Here is a 19,739-nt window from a genome sequence, read left to right as displayed (position 1 = left end):
AAAGTTTATCTTTGCGAAAACGGAAGAAGTATAAATTTTAAAAAAAGCTATTGGAAATGAGATTGGAGCTGAAAAACAGGAAGAAGAGGAAAAAAAATTCAAATAAGGGTTCTAAACCATACCAACTTTTTCAGTTGGTTTAACAACTAAACCGACTTTATCATTCATTTAGTTCTACATATTCCGTGTTTTTTCCTAAGAATGTAAATATTCGATTTGTTTCATATTAAGTTTAGTTTAAAGTTTTTACTCGCGAACTAAAAAAAATTGTCAAATTTTTTGTTTTATCTTTATTTAATATCGTTTTTGTTTGGTTTATTAATTAATGAATTAAAACAAGGAAAATATTTAGAGAATTTATGAAATATGTGCACTGAAAACATAAAATAACATGTATAATAAAATAAAACTTAAATATTAAAACGACACTTAATATAAAACATAAACTAAATATTGTTTTATAAAATGATATAAAACGAAAGTTGAGATTTACACAACATAATATTAGTCACTCACATCAGTAATGGGAAATGATCTTATATGATATATAAAATACATTGGTTAGTCTACTCATTACCAATTTATTTAAGGTTAGAAGCTCATCTAACTTAACATGATATCAGAGCAAGATTAATATAGTTCAATCTGATCTACATCGACCTGGTCCAAAATTGGTCCATCGATCCTTGTCCGAACATTTTGAAATTGACACTTAAATAGTCATTATCTCGAAAGAGCGTATTATAGACTAAGTCTTCCATATCGATAATTGGAAAAGATTCTAAATAATATAGAAAATAAATGAGTCAATCTACTTATTACTAGTTGATTTTAGGTTGGAAGCATATCTAATTTAAGATATAGAACTTTTAAAATTGGTTCCTTGAAAAAAAGATGTAAAATACATAGAAATAAAGATAATCTATAATTGTGTCCATTCAGCTTTAGAACGAACATGACCGAGATAGCGATACAAACCTGAAGGATCCGAATGAGAGATTGTGCCGAGACAGGCAAACAAGGAGAAACTCAAAATCACGTGAACGAAGAAGACAAAACAAACAAGAAATGATTTCCTCCAGCTGTCTGAATATATATCACCTCTCTGAAGTAGCAGAAAAGACCGCTTAAGGTGCGAGCTTGGACACCGGTATAAACGACGGGACAACAAAACTATGGGAGCTTAATAGCTCTCAACTTTCTCTACCGGACTTGTCCCCTAAGCCGGTGAAGAGGAGGGGAAACATCACCAATCCAGAACTGTATTTTCTTCTCTTGAAACTAAGTGAAATCTTAAACATCTTAAAACCGATATGAAACGAAACACTTCCTATAGCAGCAAGGCTCAGATTCAATTCGCGTTGGAAAAAACTATTTACAATACTTGGATTTTTGATAAAGAGGTGAAACCAACATTTACACCCAAAAAAAAAGATCTGCAATCAAACCCCATCCTACAAGCAATGCCAATCTGAGAACGGTGGGAAGAAGCTAGCATTGCTCAAGTCCACCAAATAACTAATATTCAAACGATCAGCAGTATCCTGTTTACAAAATCATACATATATTTATTGTTTGTAAATCATTCCAAATAGCTAATATTTTCATAAAATTATCTTATCAAATATCGCTATATCCTAAAAAAATTGATATTAGTTAACCAAACATAAACAATACTAAGTTACATAACATCAAAATGTAACCATGACTATTTTGGAAGTCTAATTACCTGTTTCGTGGGCCTGTTAGAGATGACTGTTCCAGTTTTTGGAACCTTTTTTGTTTATGTTTTTCCAAAAATTATTTTTTATCCAATCAAATTTTTGAAAAATGAAAATCCAATTTGTAAACAAAAGAAAAAATCCAATTTTTTTTTATAGTTTTGTTGCTTGAAAAGAATTCTATATTTATTTCTTCTTAGTATTACCAATATTAAAAAGGAATTATCAGTCATTTTATCAAAAGATTGGTGATATCAGTTGTTAGTTGAGAAACAAGAGATATACATATTTTAGTGGTTTATTATCCATATAAATATAAATTTGTTTGGTTGAAATAACTTTTCTCATAATTATTTTTGTTTATGCCAGCTAATATAGAAAACGAAAAATGATTGTTACGTACATGAACAATACACCACCATATACACATCTGGACAAGAAAATTTATCAAACTACCCGAACTATATGATTCACGTGACGACATCCTTGAACTATTATGTGTTATATTGCTAACACCATAACCATCATTATGATAACTAAAATGTGTGCCATTACTGGAATTCAACAACATATGATAAGAATTCCATCAACTAAAATTTTAAAAATGGACCATAACACACATATAAAAGATCAAAAACAAAATAAATATATAGATAAAGCATTCAAATGAAACGTTATGAAAAAAATACATGTGATATATCTTAAAACGTCATTAGAAGTTATTGCGTTTGAAATCCGACGCATTTTTAAGCTATCAGAAAAATGTATATGGCGTTATCAACATAACACATAATAGTTCAGGAATGTTGTCATGTGAACCATATATTTCGTGTGGTTTACAATACATTACTTTTGTCGGATGTGTAGCCATGTAGCACTGCTAATGTAGCAGTGTAATGTTCGTGTAACTAATAATCATTTTCCTATATGAAACTACAGAAGTATCAATACATATACACAGAAAATATGAGAATATATCTGGCCAAGAGATACGCTGTGGAAATATGAGATCATATCAAGCTAATATTTCTTAACATATGTGCCCAAAATGCAACTCAGAGTTATGTAGAGAAGATAATTGGTCATTCACAAAAAACGCCAAGCAGGAAATTCCATAAAATGTTGAATGTTCTTGAAAAAATGGCAGTTCATTTGCTTAAAATTGATCTAGATGAGCTCACACAACTTTATCCAAGATTATAATGCAACAAAAATTATTAGCTTAGTTTGAAGAATTTACCAGTGCAATAAATAGAACTCATGTTCATGTCACTATTAGCTTGGCAGAAAAAGATTCAAAAAAATATTGGATAAAAAACGACAAAATATAAATATTGAAGCTATATGCAAAATAGAAATGTTTTTTACATATAGGTATTCCGAGATCATTCATGCTGCAAAAGTTCTAGAATTAATAATGGAGGGACTTCATCAATTATTTATATTCTTAAAAAAAATTAAAATCTACTGCATAATCAAAAACTAAAATCTAGAAGCTAAAAAAACAATCATCACCTTAGATGCACTCAACTTTCAGAACAAATCGAGTCACAGAACCAAGAAAAAAAAAAGATTTCGTTTAAACTTTAACCATATACAAAATACAAATGAAGCACCGATGCTACTACATACGTAGATAGTAAGATAGACCTTCAAACCTATTTGTATCAAATGACAAGACCTTTTTAAAAAAAAAAAGAACTTCTACTTTGGACAACCTTCAAGAGGATTTTTACAATGCCAGAAAACAAATCTTGATCCAATTTCAAATTTATTGTCCCTAGAACTGATACAGATAAAAGGAGAATCCAGAGTTCTTGGAGAATCTGAGGAGAAGTTTGGGCAGTGGAAACTATGAGTTACCGATCATTTGCCCTAATCTAGTCAAGAGAGCTTGTTGTTCCTCGAAGCTAAGGTTCGTCAATATCTACAATGAAACGAGATCACATGATTGAATTGATTCGTTGCAAAACGTAACAAAGTCCACAGGTATATAGACAAGTTAGGTTTACCTGGTCCAGGATTTTGTCAACCGAAACTGTTGGGTATGGGCCTAGCCCTCCCAAAAGGCCCGCAAGACAATTACCCAGATACATGATTACAACAAAGAGGATCGGCTCGTCGACCTGTAAGCTGGTGTTCGGCTCGGCTCCAGACTACTTTTAGTCGATGAGACGACTGACTAAACATCATCGGCTCGCCGACCTGACACAACGGCCCGACGAGTCGGCCCAATTACTCGAGGAGGCCCATCGAGACAAGACACATTAGGTCAACGAATGTTCACCTATAAAAGGAGGAAAGAAGGCAACAAGGAGGGGATCCGCAAATTACTACACTCACTTTCGGCTAGAATTAGGGTTTTACATCTTACATCTCGCCGACTTGTACGGTCCGACGAACTTGTCTTCGCCGGACTCTTACCTCTGTTTTCTCCCCTTTTTTGTAACTCGGTTTCGACTCACTGATCTAATAAAACACGTCTTTGTCTTGACCCACCGACGAGAACTCGTCTCTTCTCTTTACTAGTTTATTGACAGTCTCAGTTTAAACAGTTGGCGCCCACCGTGGGGCAGACAGAGTAGCGTCAGCAAAAGATCATGACTCGACCCGACTCGCCGTCCGACGACGAGTCGCCTGTGACCGAAGGCGCTCCAACAGCAGCGGCCTTCGCAGAAACCATACTCGAGAGGATGGCGCAGCAAGACGCCGCCCAAAAGGCGACGACCGAGCAACTCGCCGCCATCGCCGCCATTCTAGCTCCGTTGGCCGGAGGCTCGGGAGATCCGGCCACAACGGTCCGAAAGCAACTGTTCGACACTTACCGAACAGCCAGTGCCGGAAACCCTGCAAGTACGAGTGCCGTACAGGTCCAAACTCCCGGCGGCGTCGACCTCGTCACCGTCCGGGAACTCGCTGAGCTTAAGCAATCAGTCCTGGACATGAAAGACCGGATGCTCGAAGGACCTACGTCAGCGCCGCTGATCGAACGTGTCCTCGCCGAAACCCTAAAAACCCCATTTTCCCGGAAGATCACCGACGTACGTTACCGGCCGACCGAGAAAATTCGCCTTCCGACTTACGCCGGAAAGGCGGACCCAACCGACCACATCACTGCTTTCAACATCACGATGGGTCGAACCAACTTCTCTGAGGAAGAAAGAGACGCTGGTTACTGTCGTCTCTTCGTGGAAAGTCTTCAAGGACCAGCTCTTGGATGGTTCACTGGATTGGAGCGCGACTCCATCAACGACTTCCATGATCTGACGACTGCTTTCCTCAAGCACTACATCATGTTTACAAGACAAGGAGCAACTCTGTCCGATTTATGGAATCTGTCTCAAGGATCGAGCCAAAGCCTCCGCGACTTCATGGAAAAATTCAAAGCAGTCGCTTCGAAAGTCCAAGTCCCCGACAGTGTTGCCGTCGACGCACTGATGAATACTCTCTACTTCAAGTCCCTGTTTCGCGAGGACCTGTACAGAAATCCAACCACGTCGCTCCAAGACGCGATCGCCAGGTCAAACAACTTCATCCGAATGGAAGAAGATACAGCAGCGATACTTAAGAAACTAAACACGCCAACCAAACCGGCAACTATCTCCAAAGCTCCTGAGGCACGCCAAGAACCCCGTCAGCACGCCTCAGGCAGTAAACCTAACCAGCCGAAAAGTTTCGTTTACGTGGTCGAAGACAAAAACGCGTCCCCACAGCCCACTGTCGTTGTACGCGAAAAAGGTTGGAATGTTTGGGAAAACGACGAAAAGCCGCAAACCTCTTCGACACCCCCGGTGTCGAGTCCTGGACCTGCAGAGCCAAACATGTGGTGTAGCTTCCACAAGTCTAAGGCGCACGATACTAAAAACTGCAGGCATTTGTTAGACGCTCTCTTCTCGTCGTACGAAAAGGGAACGTCAAACGTCGAACTTCCCAAGCCTAGGCCAAACGGCGCCAAGAGCTGGAGCAAAAACAAAGAAAAGAAAACTCACAAGAGTCAGGACAAGTCTGGAGCTCGGCCGAGGCATACTGAGGATGACAAGCCAGAAGAGCACGACGAAGATGACGGCGACGCACAAGTCGACGAGGAGCAACCACGTAATCGTCGACGTGTACAAGTTATCCTCGCACGACCCAGTTCGTCCTCAGATGAAGAAGAGGATAAACAAGTCCACGACTCACGCGAGTACTCAAGCAAACGAACTAACGAGAGCATAGGATCAGAAGGGTCAAACGACTTAAGGAACAAGCTCAGGCGAAAGTCGCAGACATCTGATCGTATATGCGACTCACACGGAGATCTCCGCGCAACCATCGAAAAATCCAAGGCTAGGAAAATCGAGGACTCGAGTGTTCGACCCTGTCTCAGACCACGAGTCATCGATCTTCGTGAAAAGCTCAACTCAAAGTCGGAAGACCTCAGGATCAAGCTCAACTCAAAGTCGGAAGACCTCAGGATCAAGCTCAACCGACCAAAACATTTAAATTTACGAAGAAGAATCGAGGAGGTGAGGCCCAAGAATAAGGATGGACGCATATCTGTTGTCGAGGGCTCAACCGCGGTCGAGGACTCGCCCAACGTCCAAAATTCGCCCGTTGTCAAAGACTCGCCTAGCGACTTGAGGACTCGACTGAGAAATAAACGAGTCGTCGAGTCTAACTTCCTAAACGTAATTATGGGTGGCTTGCCTCCGTGCGGCGACTCTGTCCGGTCAGTAAAGGACCATCGACGACAGGCAGTAACCTCGAAGAAATGGCCATCGAAACCTGAGAATGATTCCTCAATCACTTTCTCACCAAACGATGCCGTCGGCGTCCATTTACCTCACAACGATCCACTGCTAGTCGAGGTAGGAATAGCGAAGTGTGACGTCGCTAAAGTGTTGATCGATACAGGCAGTTCAGTCGATTTAATCTTTCGAGATACGCTCGATAAGATGGGAGTCGACCTGCGCGACATGAAACCATCATCTCGCTCCCTCACAGGATTCAACGGTGCTTCCGAGACAATGATTGGTACGATCAAACTCCCCGTCTACGCTTGCGGAGTAATACGCACAGTTAAATTCTCAGTCATCCGAACGAAAGCTCCTTACAACGCGATCCTCGGAACCCCCTGGTTACATTCTGTTAAGGCAGTATCCTCGACATATCATCAATGCGTGAAATTTCCCGGACCAAACGGAGAAGTGCAGACGCTTCGCGGAGATCAACAAGCCGCTCGAGAACTACTCATCGCAACAGTAAAGATGCAACAATCAACTCCTCGCATCAACGCGATAGCAAAGCAAATCCAACCGCAGAAAGATGAGATTTTAGAAGTCCCCATCGATGACTCCGATAAGAGCAAAGTAGTCCGAGTCGGAGCGTTCCTCAACAATGAGATGCAACGCGCAATCATCGACTTCCTCAAGGAGAACGTCTCAACGTTTGCTTGGGCAACATCGGATATGAAAGGAATAAACCCCGCCATCACATCCCACGAGTTGAATGTCGATCCAACCATCAAACCCATTCGCCAGAAGAGACGAAAACTCGGTCACGACCGAAGCAAAGCCGTCAACGAAGAAGTGGAGCGACTCCTCGCAGCTGGCTCAATCACCGAGGTGAGATACCCCGAGTGGCTCGCTAACCCGGTCGTCGTAAAGAAGAAGAACGGAAAGTGGCGCATTTGCGTCGATTTTACTGATTTGAACAGAGCTTGCCCAAAAGACAGTTACCCGCTTCCGCATATCGATAGACTCGTCGAGTCGACTGCCGGGAATGAACTCCTGACTTTCATGGATGCATTTTCCGGTTATAATCAGATCATGATGCATCCGGACGATCAAGAGAAGACAGCATTCATCACTGATAGAGGGACGTACTGTTACAAAGTAATGCCGTTCGGTCTCAAGAACGCGGGTGCAACTTATCAAAGACTCGTCAATCGAATGTTCGCCGACAAAATAGGGAACACGATGGAAGTCTACATCGACGACATGCTGGTAAAATCACTCCGCGCAACGGACCATCTGGATCATCTTAAAGAGTGCTTCAAGACTTTGAACGAATACGGAATGAAACTCAACCCAGCCAAGTGTACCTTCGGCGTCACTTCAGGAGAGTTTTTAGGGTACATCGTCACCCAGCGAGGAATTGAGGCAAATCCTAAACAGATCTCCGCCATACTTGATCTTCCCAGCCCAAAAACCAGCAGAGAAGTCCAGCGACTCACAGGAAGGATCGCGGCCCTGAATCGTTTCATTTCCAGATCCACGGACAAATGCCTTCCTTTCTACGAGTTGTTACGAGGAAACAAACGCTTCATCTGGGACGAGAAATGCGAAGAGGCGTTCAAACAACTCAAGGAGTATCTTACAACTCCTCCCGTATTGTCCAAGCCCGAAACTGGCGACACACTCTCACTCTATATCGCCGTATCCTCAACCGCGGTCAGCAGCGTCCTCATCCGAGAGGATCGAGGAGAACAGAAGCCTATCTTCTACACGAGCAAGCGCATGACTGATCCAGAAACTCGATATCCCACCCTTGAGAAGATGGCTCTTGCCGTTGTAACATCGGCAAGAAAACTGCGTCCCTACTTTCAGTCGCACACAATCGAAGTGTTGACAAATCAACCATTGCGAACGGTAATGCAGAATACAAATCAATCCGGACGGTTATCGAAGTGGGCTATCGAACTCAGCGAGCACGACATTGTCTTCAAGAATCGAACAGCTGCAAAATCTCAAGTCCTCGCAGACTTTCTCATCGAGCTCGCACCAGAGCTCGAGCAAGATCTAATCCTCCCAAGTCAAAATTGGATACTTCACGTCGACGGGTCGTCGACAAACAAAGGATCAGGAGCAGGAGTACAGTTACAATCTCCGACAGGAGAACTGATCAGACAGTCGTTCAGCTTCGGCTTCGCCGCTTCAAACAACGAAGCAGAGTATGAATCGTTGATCGCAGGACTACGACTCGCCAAGGCAGTCAAGGCAAAACACCTCAGCGCATATTGCGATTCGCAACTCGTAACTAGTCAGTTTAGTGGTGACTACGATGCCCGCAACGAACGAATGGACGCGTACCTAAAGATCGTTCAAACACTCGCCAAAGATTTCGAATTCTTCGAGCTCACCAAAGTCCCCAGAGGTGAGAACGTATGCGCTGATGCTCTCGCTGCCTTAGGAAGCAGGTTGCGCGATCAGGTGAAACGTACCATCCCTATTCACAAGATCGACAAACCAAGCATCGATCTGACCCCCATCGAGACCGCCATCGTAGCACCAATAACCGAAGCCGTACCCGCGAACCAAGTCTTCGAAGAGGTGTCAAACGACACCAATGATTGGAGAACAGAATTTATCGACTATTTGGTCGATGGAAAGCTACCTCCCGAGAAATGGATTGCAAGACGACTCAAGACGCGGAGTGCTCATTATGTCGTCCTCGACGGAGAGCTCCACCGATGGACCGCAACCAAGGTACTTCTGAAGTGCATCAATGGCGAAGAGACGCATTTAGTCATGGCTGAAACGCACGAAGGCGCTGCGGGAAATCATTCTGGAGGTCGAGCACTTGCTTTAAAAGTAAAGAGTCTCGGTTTCTACTGGCCAACGATGAACGCAGACTGCGAAGCTTACGCCCAGCGATGTGACCAGTGCCAGCGACACGCCTCGACGATCCACTCCCCGACACAGTTGCTGCGAACAATGACAGCTCCTTACCCTTTCATGCGATGGGGAATGGACATAATCGGCCCGATGCCGAGCTCTCGACAGAAACGCTTCGTCCTAGTCTTGACAGATTACTTCACGAAGTGGATTGAGGCAGAAGCTTTCGCGAGCATCACAGAGAAGGAAGTCCAACGATTTGTGTGGAAGAACATCATCTGTCGCCACGGCCTACCTTACGAGATAGTGACCGACAACGGCTCCCAATTCATATCAAATAAATTTCGAGAATTCTGCGAGAGATGGAGAATCCGACTCAACACGTCAAGTCCGCGATACCCCCAGAGCAACGGCCAAGCCGAGGCGACCAACAAAATCATAATTGACGGTTTGAAAAAACGCCTCGATCTCAAAAAAGGATGTTGGGCAGACGAGCTCGACGGCGTCCTCTGGTCACATAGAACGACTCCTCGAGGAGCAACGAAATCAACTCCTTTCTCGATGGCACACGGAGTCGAAGCCATGGCTCCCGCCGAAGTCAACGTAACCAGTCTTCGAAGGTCGAGGATGCCACCAAACGTCGAGCTCAACAGCAGTATGCTCTTCGATGCCTTGGACGCTATAGAAGAACGCCGCGACCAGGCACTACTTCGCATCCAGAACTATCAGCATCAGATCGAAGGTTACTACAACAAGAAGGTCAAGTCTCGACCTCTCGAACTGGGTGACATAGTACTACGCAAAGTGTTCGAAAACACCAAGGAACTAAACGCAGGCAAGCTCGGAACTAATTGGGAAGGGCCATACAAAATTTCTCAAGTCATTAAACCAGGAGTCTATCGACTCGAGACGTCGACCGGCGAACCTGTTCCCAGAGCATGGAACTCAATGCACCTCCGACGATACTACTCTTAAGAGTCCCATCTCAACAAACGAGTGAATGACACCCTTGTCACTTTCACTCAAAAAAAAAAAAAAAAAAAAAAAAAAAAAAAAAAAAAAAAAAAAAAAAAAAAAAAAAAAACCAGTGAATGCGCATCCACTGCCACTTTCACTAACCAAAACGAACTACGAATGGCTTGATCCTCTCCTAGAGGTACGTAGGCAGCCCTTTACCGGGTCCAGCTATAACAAAAACAATCTCCCAACAAGTAGGAGCGCGAATTGTTTTAAGCGATGCTTACGCACGAGCACGACCTTGTCTCTCGGACAAACGTACTAGCACTCGCACCCACTAACGGGCATGTCCTGATCAGACACGTGCTCGAGGGATTCTTCGGTCGTATCGCGGTCCCGACCCGTGCGATCGAGACGACAACTTTCAGTCATCTTATAATCCTCTAAAGCCGGGATTGGCCAACCTAATATTTCTTTTTTGGATTACTTAAAGATCGATTAGAAAACCGTTGTTGCTCGAAAATATAAACGATTGTCTTCGAAACTCGAAAATTTGTGTTGATTATCGATGACTCGAACTGACGGCATGATGTGTAAAAATTTGATAAAACCAAGTCATCGACTTTCCGGTTTAATTCAAGACATCGACCAGATTGCCAAACCAAATCGTTTAAATCCAACATTTAAAATAGATTTCAGCGACTCGTCGAAGGCTAACTCACATCCTCGAGTCCACGAAACTATTTCTCTATGACTAAGGCAAATTCTGTTTCAGAAATAACTTCTAAGGAGAGCAAACTTACTGAAAGTCTGAAACAACAGATAGCCGCAAAAGCAAAATAAATCCAGATATTACATCAACAAAAGCCTCCAAGGGCCAAAAACCAAAAGTCTAAAAGAAACAACAACAACATATTAAGCTAGTCTTCGGCACGGTTGGAACCTCCCTCGACGACCTGAGCAGTCACGTCCGCTGGAAGGACTGGTAGATTGTCAATTCTGTCGACCATTCCCTCTTCATTTTGCGGGTTACCAACTAAACCAGATTCAGTCTCCTCCGGGTGTTCGCCACCCTCTTCTTCAGTCGAAGAATCTGAGAGTTCGAGAAGATTAACAGCCTCTGTCCTCGTCTCGGCACCAGTCCCAAGAGCCGGGACCAACGGATCTTCATTCACAACGATGCTGGTGGAGAGCGTAGTCGGATCCAAAGCAGGTGCAACGGTCGTATCCTCGAGCCTTGCAACCTCACCAACGATCCTACCTTCATGAAAAGATGGCTCCCCGAGCTCTCTTCCAGATGGTTCTACAGATTCTTCGTTCGCATGATCTCCTTGAGAACTACTAGGAGTTTGAAGGAAAGCAGCGGTCCCAGCATCAATCAGGCCCGCGTTCGATCCATATGGGTCGATCGTCGCCCACACATTCTCGTTTAGAAAAGGAGATCGAAGATGAAGAGGAGAAAGACAGAGAAGCTCCTCGGGAATTCCTCCGACAGCTAGTCGATCAGCCGCAGTCTCGTACTCCTTCTCTTGTTCGGCGAACAAGTCAATCGTCTCTTGCGGAATGTCGATCCCGCTCTCCTTAAGCGCTTCGAGGCATTTCTTTGTCCCAAAAGCTTGGCTCTGCAAGGATCTAACTGTTTCAAACTCACTACGACGCTTCTCGAGATCTCGAATTTGGGAGAAACGCTTGTTGCTCTTAGCAATCATGGCCGTCTGTACACGAAACCGCTCGTGAGTAACCTCATGACCCCGAGAGTCCCTCAGTCTGTTGACCTCTTTCAAGTGCCTCAGCGCGGTGGACACCATCTTCTCCTCCATGGCTGCCTTCTCTCTTAACCAGGCCCTCTTCTCCTCCTCAAGTCCTCGTATCTTTACACCCGCAGCATCAAATTTATCTTTCAACTCCCCGAATTTCTCCAGGAAATGAGCCTTCTGAGCCTTCTTCCTCTCAATCAGTTGAGCCCGTTCCTCCGCGACCTTATCAATTGTCGCCTTAAATTCCTTCGTCTTGCGGTCATGAGATACATCCTTCGCTCGAGCGAGCTTGTCGGCTTGCTTTAACTTGGACGTGGCCTCCTTAAGGGCTGAATCATATAACTCGACGACGTAATTCATGCTCCCGTCGCTCTGCATGAGCGAAAGAAAAGATCAGAATCAGGAACATGAAAAATTGACAAAGTAAGGAGAATAATTCCTACCAGAATTTTAGTCCTCGCCGCATCGACATACGCGTCCTTGAAAATAAGGTCCTTGACAGCGGGCAGGTCCTTGCGACCACCCTTAATTTGCCGAACAAGCTCAGCACAGTCAGTCGGGGCAAAAGAGAGAGGAGTTTCGCCGACGTACTTGAACTCCACGTGGTCACGAAATTTGACCCGACGATCTTCAGAGGTCGAACCGCCTTCAACAAGAGTCTGAGGTGCAGCTGGAGGAATCTTCGCAGCAGAAGCAGACGAAGCCGGAGTAGACAACTCATGACTGCGGGAGCTCTTTTTCCTCTTCAGAGGGATGGACGGGGAGTTATCCGAATCGACGACTCCCCGAGCCGCAGCATCGCGAGAAAGACTTTTCTCGATAACAGTCTCACGATTCCCGGTGTCCTCAGCAGGCTCCGACTGTTCCTCAGCAGATTTCTTCTTCTTCTTCTCATTTTTCTTTTTCTTCTTCGGAGGACCATCGGATTCGGTCCTTGCTTGAGAGGTAGCCGGCGTAGAGGAGTCAGGAGCAGATCTCTTCTTATTGCCACCAGTCACCGATGGTTCAGCAGTCTCTCGTTCAGAGATCAATGTGAGATCCTCCCTCGAGGAGCCGACAATAACTGGGCCCGAAGACGGTCTGGGAGAAACTACAAGAGGAAGAGGAGCGGGAGGAATTGCTCCACGAGGAGTCTTCTCGCGAGGAGTCTTTTCACGAGGAGTCTCTTCGCGAGGAGTCGTCCCACTAGGAGTTGTCTCGCTAGGAGTCGCAGAAGATCCCCTTTTTGCCTCGCTCAGCTTTTTCTTGATTAGCGCACTCAAGTCTGGAAGCTCTTTCATTTCTCTGGCCGCGTTGATGATCTTTTGCTCGGCACTACTGAATATCGAAAACCGTCGCTTGTTACCGGTAATCAAAGGTAATAGATCAGACCTCCAATCCTCTGAAAAAGAGTAGCAAGCTGGATGAGATAAATTTCGTGACTGACATAAGTTGGAGGAAAACATGTGATCGTAAGAAGAAACTTACTCCTCGAGATTCTGTCGAGCACTCGTCGAATCCTCTCGATGGTGATATCCTTCCAGCTTACTTGGACGCGCGAAACAACTGCACGAGCATCAGATACGAAATCTTCCGGATAAAAGGCCGTGTCAGGGTGATCAACTGCAAATAAACAAAAAAAAAAAAAAACGTCAGAAAAACAAGGAAAAGAGACAGTCGATGAGCTGACAACAACGTTCTACCAAGTTTATGATTCCACAAAAATCGAAAGGAATCGTCGGGCGGCTCCTCGAAGGCAAAACCGTCAGACTTGACGTAAAAGTAGAAACGCTGCCAGTGCGCCGTCCTACATGGATGATCGACGATCACGTTGTAGTTGGGCCTCATCTGAATCGAGAACAAACCATCACCCATCGACTTCGTATAGGTCAGCTCCTCGAGCGTCCGGACACTCATCGAAACGTCAATCTCCGCCGCAGTCACCATCAATGCCACCGAGGTACGGAACGCGCCGTTGAAAAATTGACTGATCGCCGCGTCACGACGTCTTACGTAAGACGTAACAAGTCGAGGAATTGGAAACCAAAGTTTGGTCTCGTCATGAAAGTATGACTCATAGACGCACTGAAACCCCAAAGGAGGGGACCACGGCCTCTGAGATTTAGTTGGGATCAGAAAGGTCACCCCGGCTCCTCCACACTCCCTCAATAAAGCTTTCACGCTACTAGGAGTCGAACGAGTCTCCTCGATATTCTCCCATGACTGTCCCTCTACGACAGAAGGACGCATCTGCTCAATCGCCAAAGCTGGAAGATCCTCGAAGATTCCTCCCGGATGGTAACAACACGGAACGAAATCGGGGAGGGAAGTCTCTCCGACGTCAGCCCCACCCTGACCGTCTCTCGAAATCAATGTTACGTTTTCTCTCTCCTCGCGGAGCTGTCGCGCCGAATCAGCAACGAGGACTCGCTGGGGCGTGTCCATATTCTCCGTGTCCATCATGGCTTCACGATGAATCGTCTCAAAATCGGGCGAGGAATTCGACTCGACGACACGTTCCGGACTCGATTCGGTCGCATTCACCGCGGCTTTCCCTTTCTGGGCCCTAGAAAGTTTACCTCTACCGCCCGACGACATTCTCAGATCTAAGACTACAAAGTTAGTGAGAGAAGCAGAGAGTTAGAGAGAGAAAGTACCTGAGCCGGATGAAGAGTGGAGAAAATGAGAAGGAAGAGAGGTATTTATAGAGAGAGGAGCGCATCGCACCCCGAGGCGTCATTATTAGACCTAGATGGGCCTAGAGTCGGCCCATTAAGGCGCGTGGAGCTCACCAAACGTCGCGACTTTTCAGCTTCTCGAGGAGAACCGAAATCGGTTCAAATCAAAACCGGAACGAACCACCGGTTTAAATAAAAAAATCAATCATCATCAAATTCAAATCAGTCAGATCCTCAAACGTGGGCATACCAAATCCACTGCGCAGTCGAGGAGTCGATTGGACAGACGAGGAGTTGATTGGAGTGTCGAAGAGTCGATCGAAATCACAAATTTGGGATAGTTGTCTCGCAAACCCTACTAACAAATTCGCTGAGTCGGCTGCACTACTCACCAGCGAACTGGGGGGACTTACTGTTGGGTATGGGCCTAGCCCTCCCAAAAGGCCCGCAAGACAATTACCCAGATACATGATTACAACAAAGAGGATCGGCTCGTCGACCTGTAAGCTGGTGTTCGGCTCGGCTCCAGACTACTTTTAGTCGATGAGACGACTGACTAAACATCATCGGCTCGCCGACCTGACACAACGGCCCGACGAGTCGGCCCAATTACTCGAGGAGGCCCATCGAGACAAGACACATTAGGTCAACGAATGTTCACCTATAAAAGGAGGAAAGAAGGCAACAAGGAGGGGATCCGCAAATTACTACACTCACTTTCGGCTAGAATTAGGGTTTTACATCTTACATCTCGCCGACTTGTACGGTCCGACGAACTTGTCTTCGCCGGACTCTTACCTCTGTTTTCTCCCCTTTTTTGTAACTCGGTTTCGACTCACTGATCTAATAAAACACGTCTTTGTCTTGACCCACCGACGAGAACTCGTCTCTTCTCTTTACTAGTTTATTGACAGTCTCAGTTTAAACAGAAACGCTTTGGGAGACGATAAATGACTGGAGATATATGTAAGCAAATACTGCCATTACCATCTGTGACAATAGTAAAAGGTTTTGAGTCTGGGTACGTAGGATGAGAGTAATAAAAAGACACTACTCTCCTTTCATTGGAGTTACCTGGCAGTCCATTCTATCAGTGATTCCACCATGTCCTGGAATACTATCACCAAAGTCCTGCGATTACAGTTTTTTGATAAAGCAATAAGCAAAGGTTTTATTATAGATTAGATGTGTATATTAACTCATACGTGAAGCTTAGATCAAAGTTGGTTGTTGTTAAATACAAACCTTGATTTTGAATGCTCTTTTAAACCCGCTGGCGAAAAACCCTCCGAAAGGTGCTATGATTGATGCAAACAAACCGAGGCATAAAGCATGCCACTGAACAGGGAGGACCTCCATTTCCTTCCATGGAAACTGCAAAAGTGTAGTAAAGAGTTTTGATAAAGTTTCCACAAAGTCTGAACCACTGTTAACAGTTATAATATGTCTTCTAGAACATGGCTGAGTTTCTTGTAAGCAATGTAACATTATACTAAAGCTTACCCATCCCGGAATCCACGCGGGTAAAGTAAAAGGTTCAGGTTTGAACAATGGATCAGCATCACATTGTAGCCAGCCAGTGGACAAATCCTGCAGAATGATTCACAAATTTACTATAAACTCCCTCAAAGATCAGGTTTAAGATCAGTGTCAACTACTTTTTTTTTGACCAAAAAACTAAGATCAGTGTCAATTTTTCTTTCTTTAAGGACTAACCTGACGCGGGCATGTCAACCATGGGAAACGACCCAAAACATTTGCCAGCTGCAACATTACACGAACATAACATATTCAGGCAGAGGTTTGGTGAAGATACAATGAAATGAATAGGGCCAGAGGTAACCAATACTCACAACAAATGCAGAGATGATGGTTGTTACAGAGGCTCCGATGAATCCCTCCCATGTTTTCTTTGGAGATAGCTTTATTAATGGTGTTCTTCCAAAGAAGAAACCGAAAATGTAAGCAAAGATGTCGTTGATTATAATTAAAGATGCTGGAAGAAGAAACCTGCAGTTCAAAAGGAGAAACTGAGTAGACAATTATATTTTAAACAAAAGAACAAAAAGTAAACCAGATTGGGGCAAAAATGTGAAAGTGTAGGAAGCAAGATGGTAAAGATTATATTTGGCGATAAATAGAATACATGCGTGTTTTTATAGCAAACATACACAAAATATCTCATATGCTGAAATTCTTACAAACTTACCAGAAGATTCCTTCGAATATGTTGGCAACAGTGAAGGAGGACTGAGTAAAGACGACTATCAAAATCATGTGGGTCCATGCATATTGGCCAAACTGGTACTTGTACATCTTCTTCTTCAATGTTAGAATGAACCACATGAAACCTGCAATTCATTATAATTATACATTAAAGCAGAGACTCCATAAGCAAGGGATTAAGACCCATTTTCGCAGATGATTAAAAACCAAAAAAACAAAATGATGGAGCAAGAGAGTAACCTATAATATACAAGAAGTAACAGATAGCCATATGGTATTTGATTAAGCCGCTGACTAGCCTGTAGAGGAACTGGTCAGCAGTCACAGTATTAGCTAACCGTTGACTAAGGATCCGGCCATACACGAAAAGCATGGCAGTGAAAAAGAAGTGCCTGCAGGAAAAACGAACAAAGCAAGACGGGTTAACAAGATTATTACATCGTCTGAGCAATTAGTCTTAATAACTGTACCAGTTCAGCTGTTTGATCCCGGGGAGACATTTATCCTCAGGTGCTTTCCTGAGAAGATTAAAGAGCTCTTTGGCCATAAAGATCTGGATAACAAGCACCATGGCAGTGATATAGAGATGCCCCATATAGACAACCATGACGAAACCCGCAATCATCCATAGTGTAGAGTAAGTCCGGACCATGAAAGATTTGTACTTGTTTCGATCATTAACAAGCAGAGGGCTTGCATTCACTTTGTCCCCATCAAGAACCTAACAAAACACCACAAACCAAGACAAAAAAAAACTCATCAAACTTACTTTTACTTTCTTTCTTTTTTTTTTTGCATTGATGAGCTAATTTACCATGAGTGTTATTGCTATAACGGATGCAAGAGCGATTTAGTGGAAACAGATGAATAAATTGCGATAAATAAAAACAACACAGAGATTTGATTTAACATGATTCATCGAACTGGCTACGTCCACAGACTAAAGAGAGATCTTTATTATTGGAAGCAACTTTTCATAAGGTTACAAGAACACAAGATGTATAAAAGAGTAACGGACTCGTAGGCAGAGAGAGACCTTAGTAAGCGTGACTAAGCTAAACACCGCAGCCTATATAACAGATCTCCAACTAACTAATGCAACCGAGTCATAACAGATTCAAAGAGCATATGCAACAGTTAGTTAGTTATAAATGAATAAAAGGAAAAGAAAGGAACCTCAGTAGAAGAGCGTTTTCGATGCCTAAGCCTTTGTACTGGTGTTGAAGGGGAGGAGCTGGTAACGTTACTCTCTTCTTCCATAGCGGCTTTTGTGTATTTTTCTTGATTTTTTTTTGCCGAATTGAATCTAAGAGGAGAACATCTGTTTCCCAAAGAGCTTAAACCAAAACAACATATAACCATCAGATTCGAAGATGACGAACTAAGGAACAGTTCAACGCATGCAACCAGGGTTCGATTAAACTCAGTTTCCAATACAAGAGAGGATTTAATCGGCTTTTTTCACGAGATAACTTAATACTATACAGAGTGAAGAGATTGGAAGTGTGGCGAATACCTCTTTCGCGAGAGCCCCCCAAGGTTTTGAATAGGCGAAGATCGGAGAAGCACACACAGCGACGAGAACGATGAGATTTGCAGAGAAGCGAAAGATAGAATATTAAAAAAAAAAAAAAGAGAGAGAATATTGTGGAGAGAAAAGCAAAGCAAAGCGAAGCCAAGCAGAAAATATATCAGCAAGAGATCTTTTTTTTTTTATTCCTTTCTCTCGGAGAGAGAGAGTAAACACAAAGGCAAAAAAAAAATCATTTTGATTTTATTTATTGAACGTAACAAAGCTAAAGAATTAGTATTTTATTTATTTTCTTACGTTTTGGAATTTATTTTTGTTTTAGTCACACATCTGAAAATTCTATTTTGTTGGCTTTTTCTATAGTTTTATCCATGAAAATGAAAAGAAGATTTCAAATTATATAAGAAACCTAGTTGTAATCTTCTGTCCACTTCTACCATTCCATCAGTCCTAACTGTTTTAAGCTTTTTTAGTTTTTTTTTTATTACATATTATATTCAACATATATATAGGTTTTGTTTTTTTTGAAAAAACATATATATAGGTTGGTAAAACTACAACTGTCTCTATAACTCCATATTATTGGTTGGGCTGTTATTCTCTCAATCCTGCCAGGATCTCTTTTGCTATTCTACAACCATTCATTGAAAGAAAGCCACTGGTAAATTTCATTCGTGGACACAAATGTGATAAGTGATTTGCTACATGGTTTAATTTATACAGTGATTTCTTTGTTCTTCCACAATGTTTTCTGTAAATAAAAAACCGTTTGATTTGTTATGATTTTCTATACATAAATTAAACGTGTTAAAAAAATACATAAATTAAACAACTCAGTTGCTAGAGACTAGAGTTATAGTTCATTAGTTTGCATGGGAAAGAAAAACGTACAAGCCAAAAGTAGGTGGTTTTGGTATTTACTAGAAAAATTTGAGATTGTTTAGAATTTTTCACTAACTCAGGGCCATCATGAGTTGTACGGATGAAAGGTGACGTTTTAAATTTTAAGCACACTAAATTTTTTTTACTAGCCAATTATAATCCTTTTGATGAAGTCATCTTAAGACGGCAAGTGATCGTTCTTTTTCAATTGATGATGATGAGGAAAAAGATAAACGTCTTTGCGTCTTGCGATGTGATATCTAACCAAAACCCTTTAAAGTCGCTAAATTTAATTCAACTATTGTAGAAACGATGAAAAACTGATAAAGAGAAGATCGTGAGAAAGAACTTGATCGAGCTAACACGCGTTAAACTTGGTATCAGTCTGGATATTCAAGTGGAGCTGGTTGTTC

The 19,739-nt window shown here is 43.1% G+C and overlaps 1 protein-coding gene across 4 annotated transcripts; it reads right to left on the bottom strand.

Annotated features, from left to right (window-relative positions):
- Positions 1-3,282: 3,282 nt before the first annotated feature.
- LOC106365775 (phosphatidate cytidylyltransferase 1) lies at positions 3,283-18,678 on the bottom strand. Of its 4 annotated transcripts, XM_013805261.3 has the most exons (13): positions 18,430-18,678; positions 18,090-18,249; positions 17,384-17,634; positions 17,154-17,305; positions 16,897-17,038; positions 16,541-16,697; positions 16,404-16,451; positions 16,191-16,277; positions 15,933-16,061; positions 15,762-15,818; positions 15,620-15,677; positions 3,734-3,759; positions 3,283-3,648 (listed from the first exon to the last, which is right to left on the bottom strand). In XM_013805261.3, the coding sequence occupies exons 2-13, from the start codon at positions 18,171-18,173 to the stop codon at positions 3,574-3,576; spliced, it is 1,266 nt and encodes a 421-aa protein (XP_013660715.1). In that variant the 5' UTR covers positions 18,174-18,249; positions 18,430-18,678; the 3' UTR covers positions 3,283-3,573. The 4 variants fall into 4 exon arrangements, with proteins under 4 accessions (XP_013660715.1, XP_048626019.1, XP_048626017.1 ...); XM_048770061.1 differs by lacking the exons at positions 3,283-3,648; positions 3,734-3,759 and adding an exon at positions 13,224-13,632 and having other exon boundaries at positions 15,675-15,677; positions 18,430-18,644; XM_048770062.1 differs by lacking the exons at positions 3,734-3,759; positions 15,620-15,677 and having other exon boundaries at positions 18,430-18,644.
- Between the last annotated feature and the right edge of the window lie 1,061 nt (positions 18,679-19,739).

Source organism: Brassica napus, chromosome C9 (assembly GCF_020379485.1).
Source record: "Brassica napus cultivar Da-Ae chromosome C9, Da-Ae, whole genome shotgun sequence".
Classification (NCBI taxonomy): Eukaryota; Viridiplantae; Streptophyta; class Magnoliopsida; order Brassicales; family Brassicaceae; genus Brassica; species Brassica napus.
The sequence above is the reverse complement of the archived record's forward strand: the minus strand, read 5'-3'. Positions and strand labels throughout refer to the sequence as shown.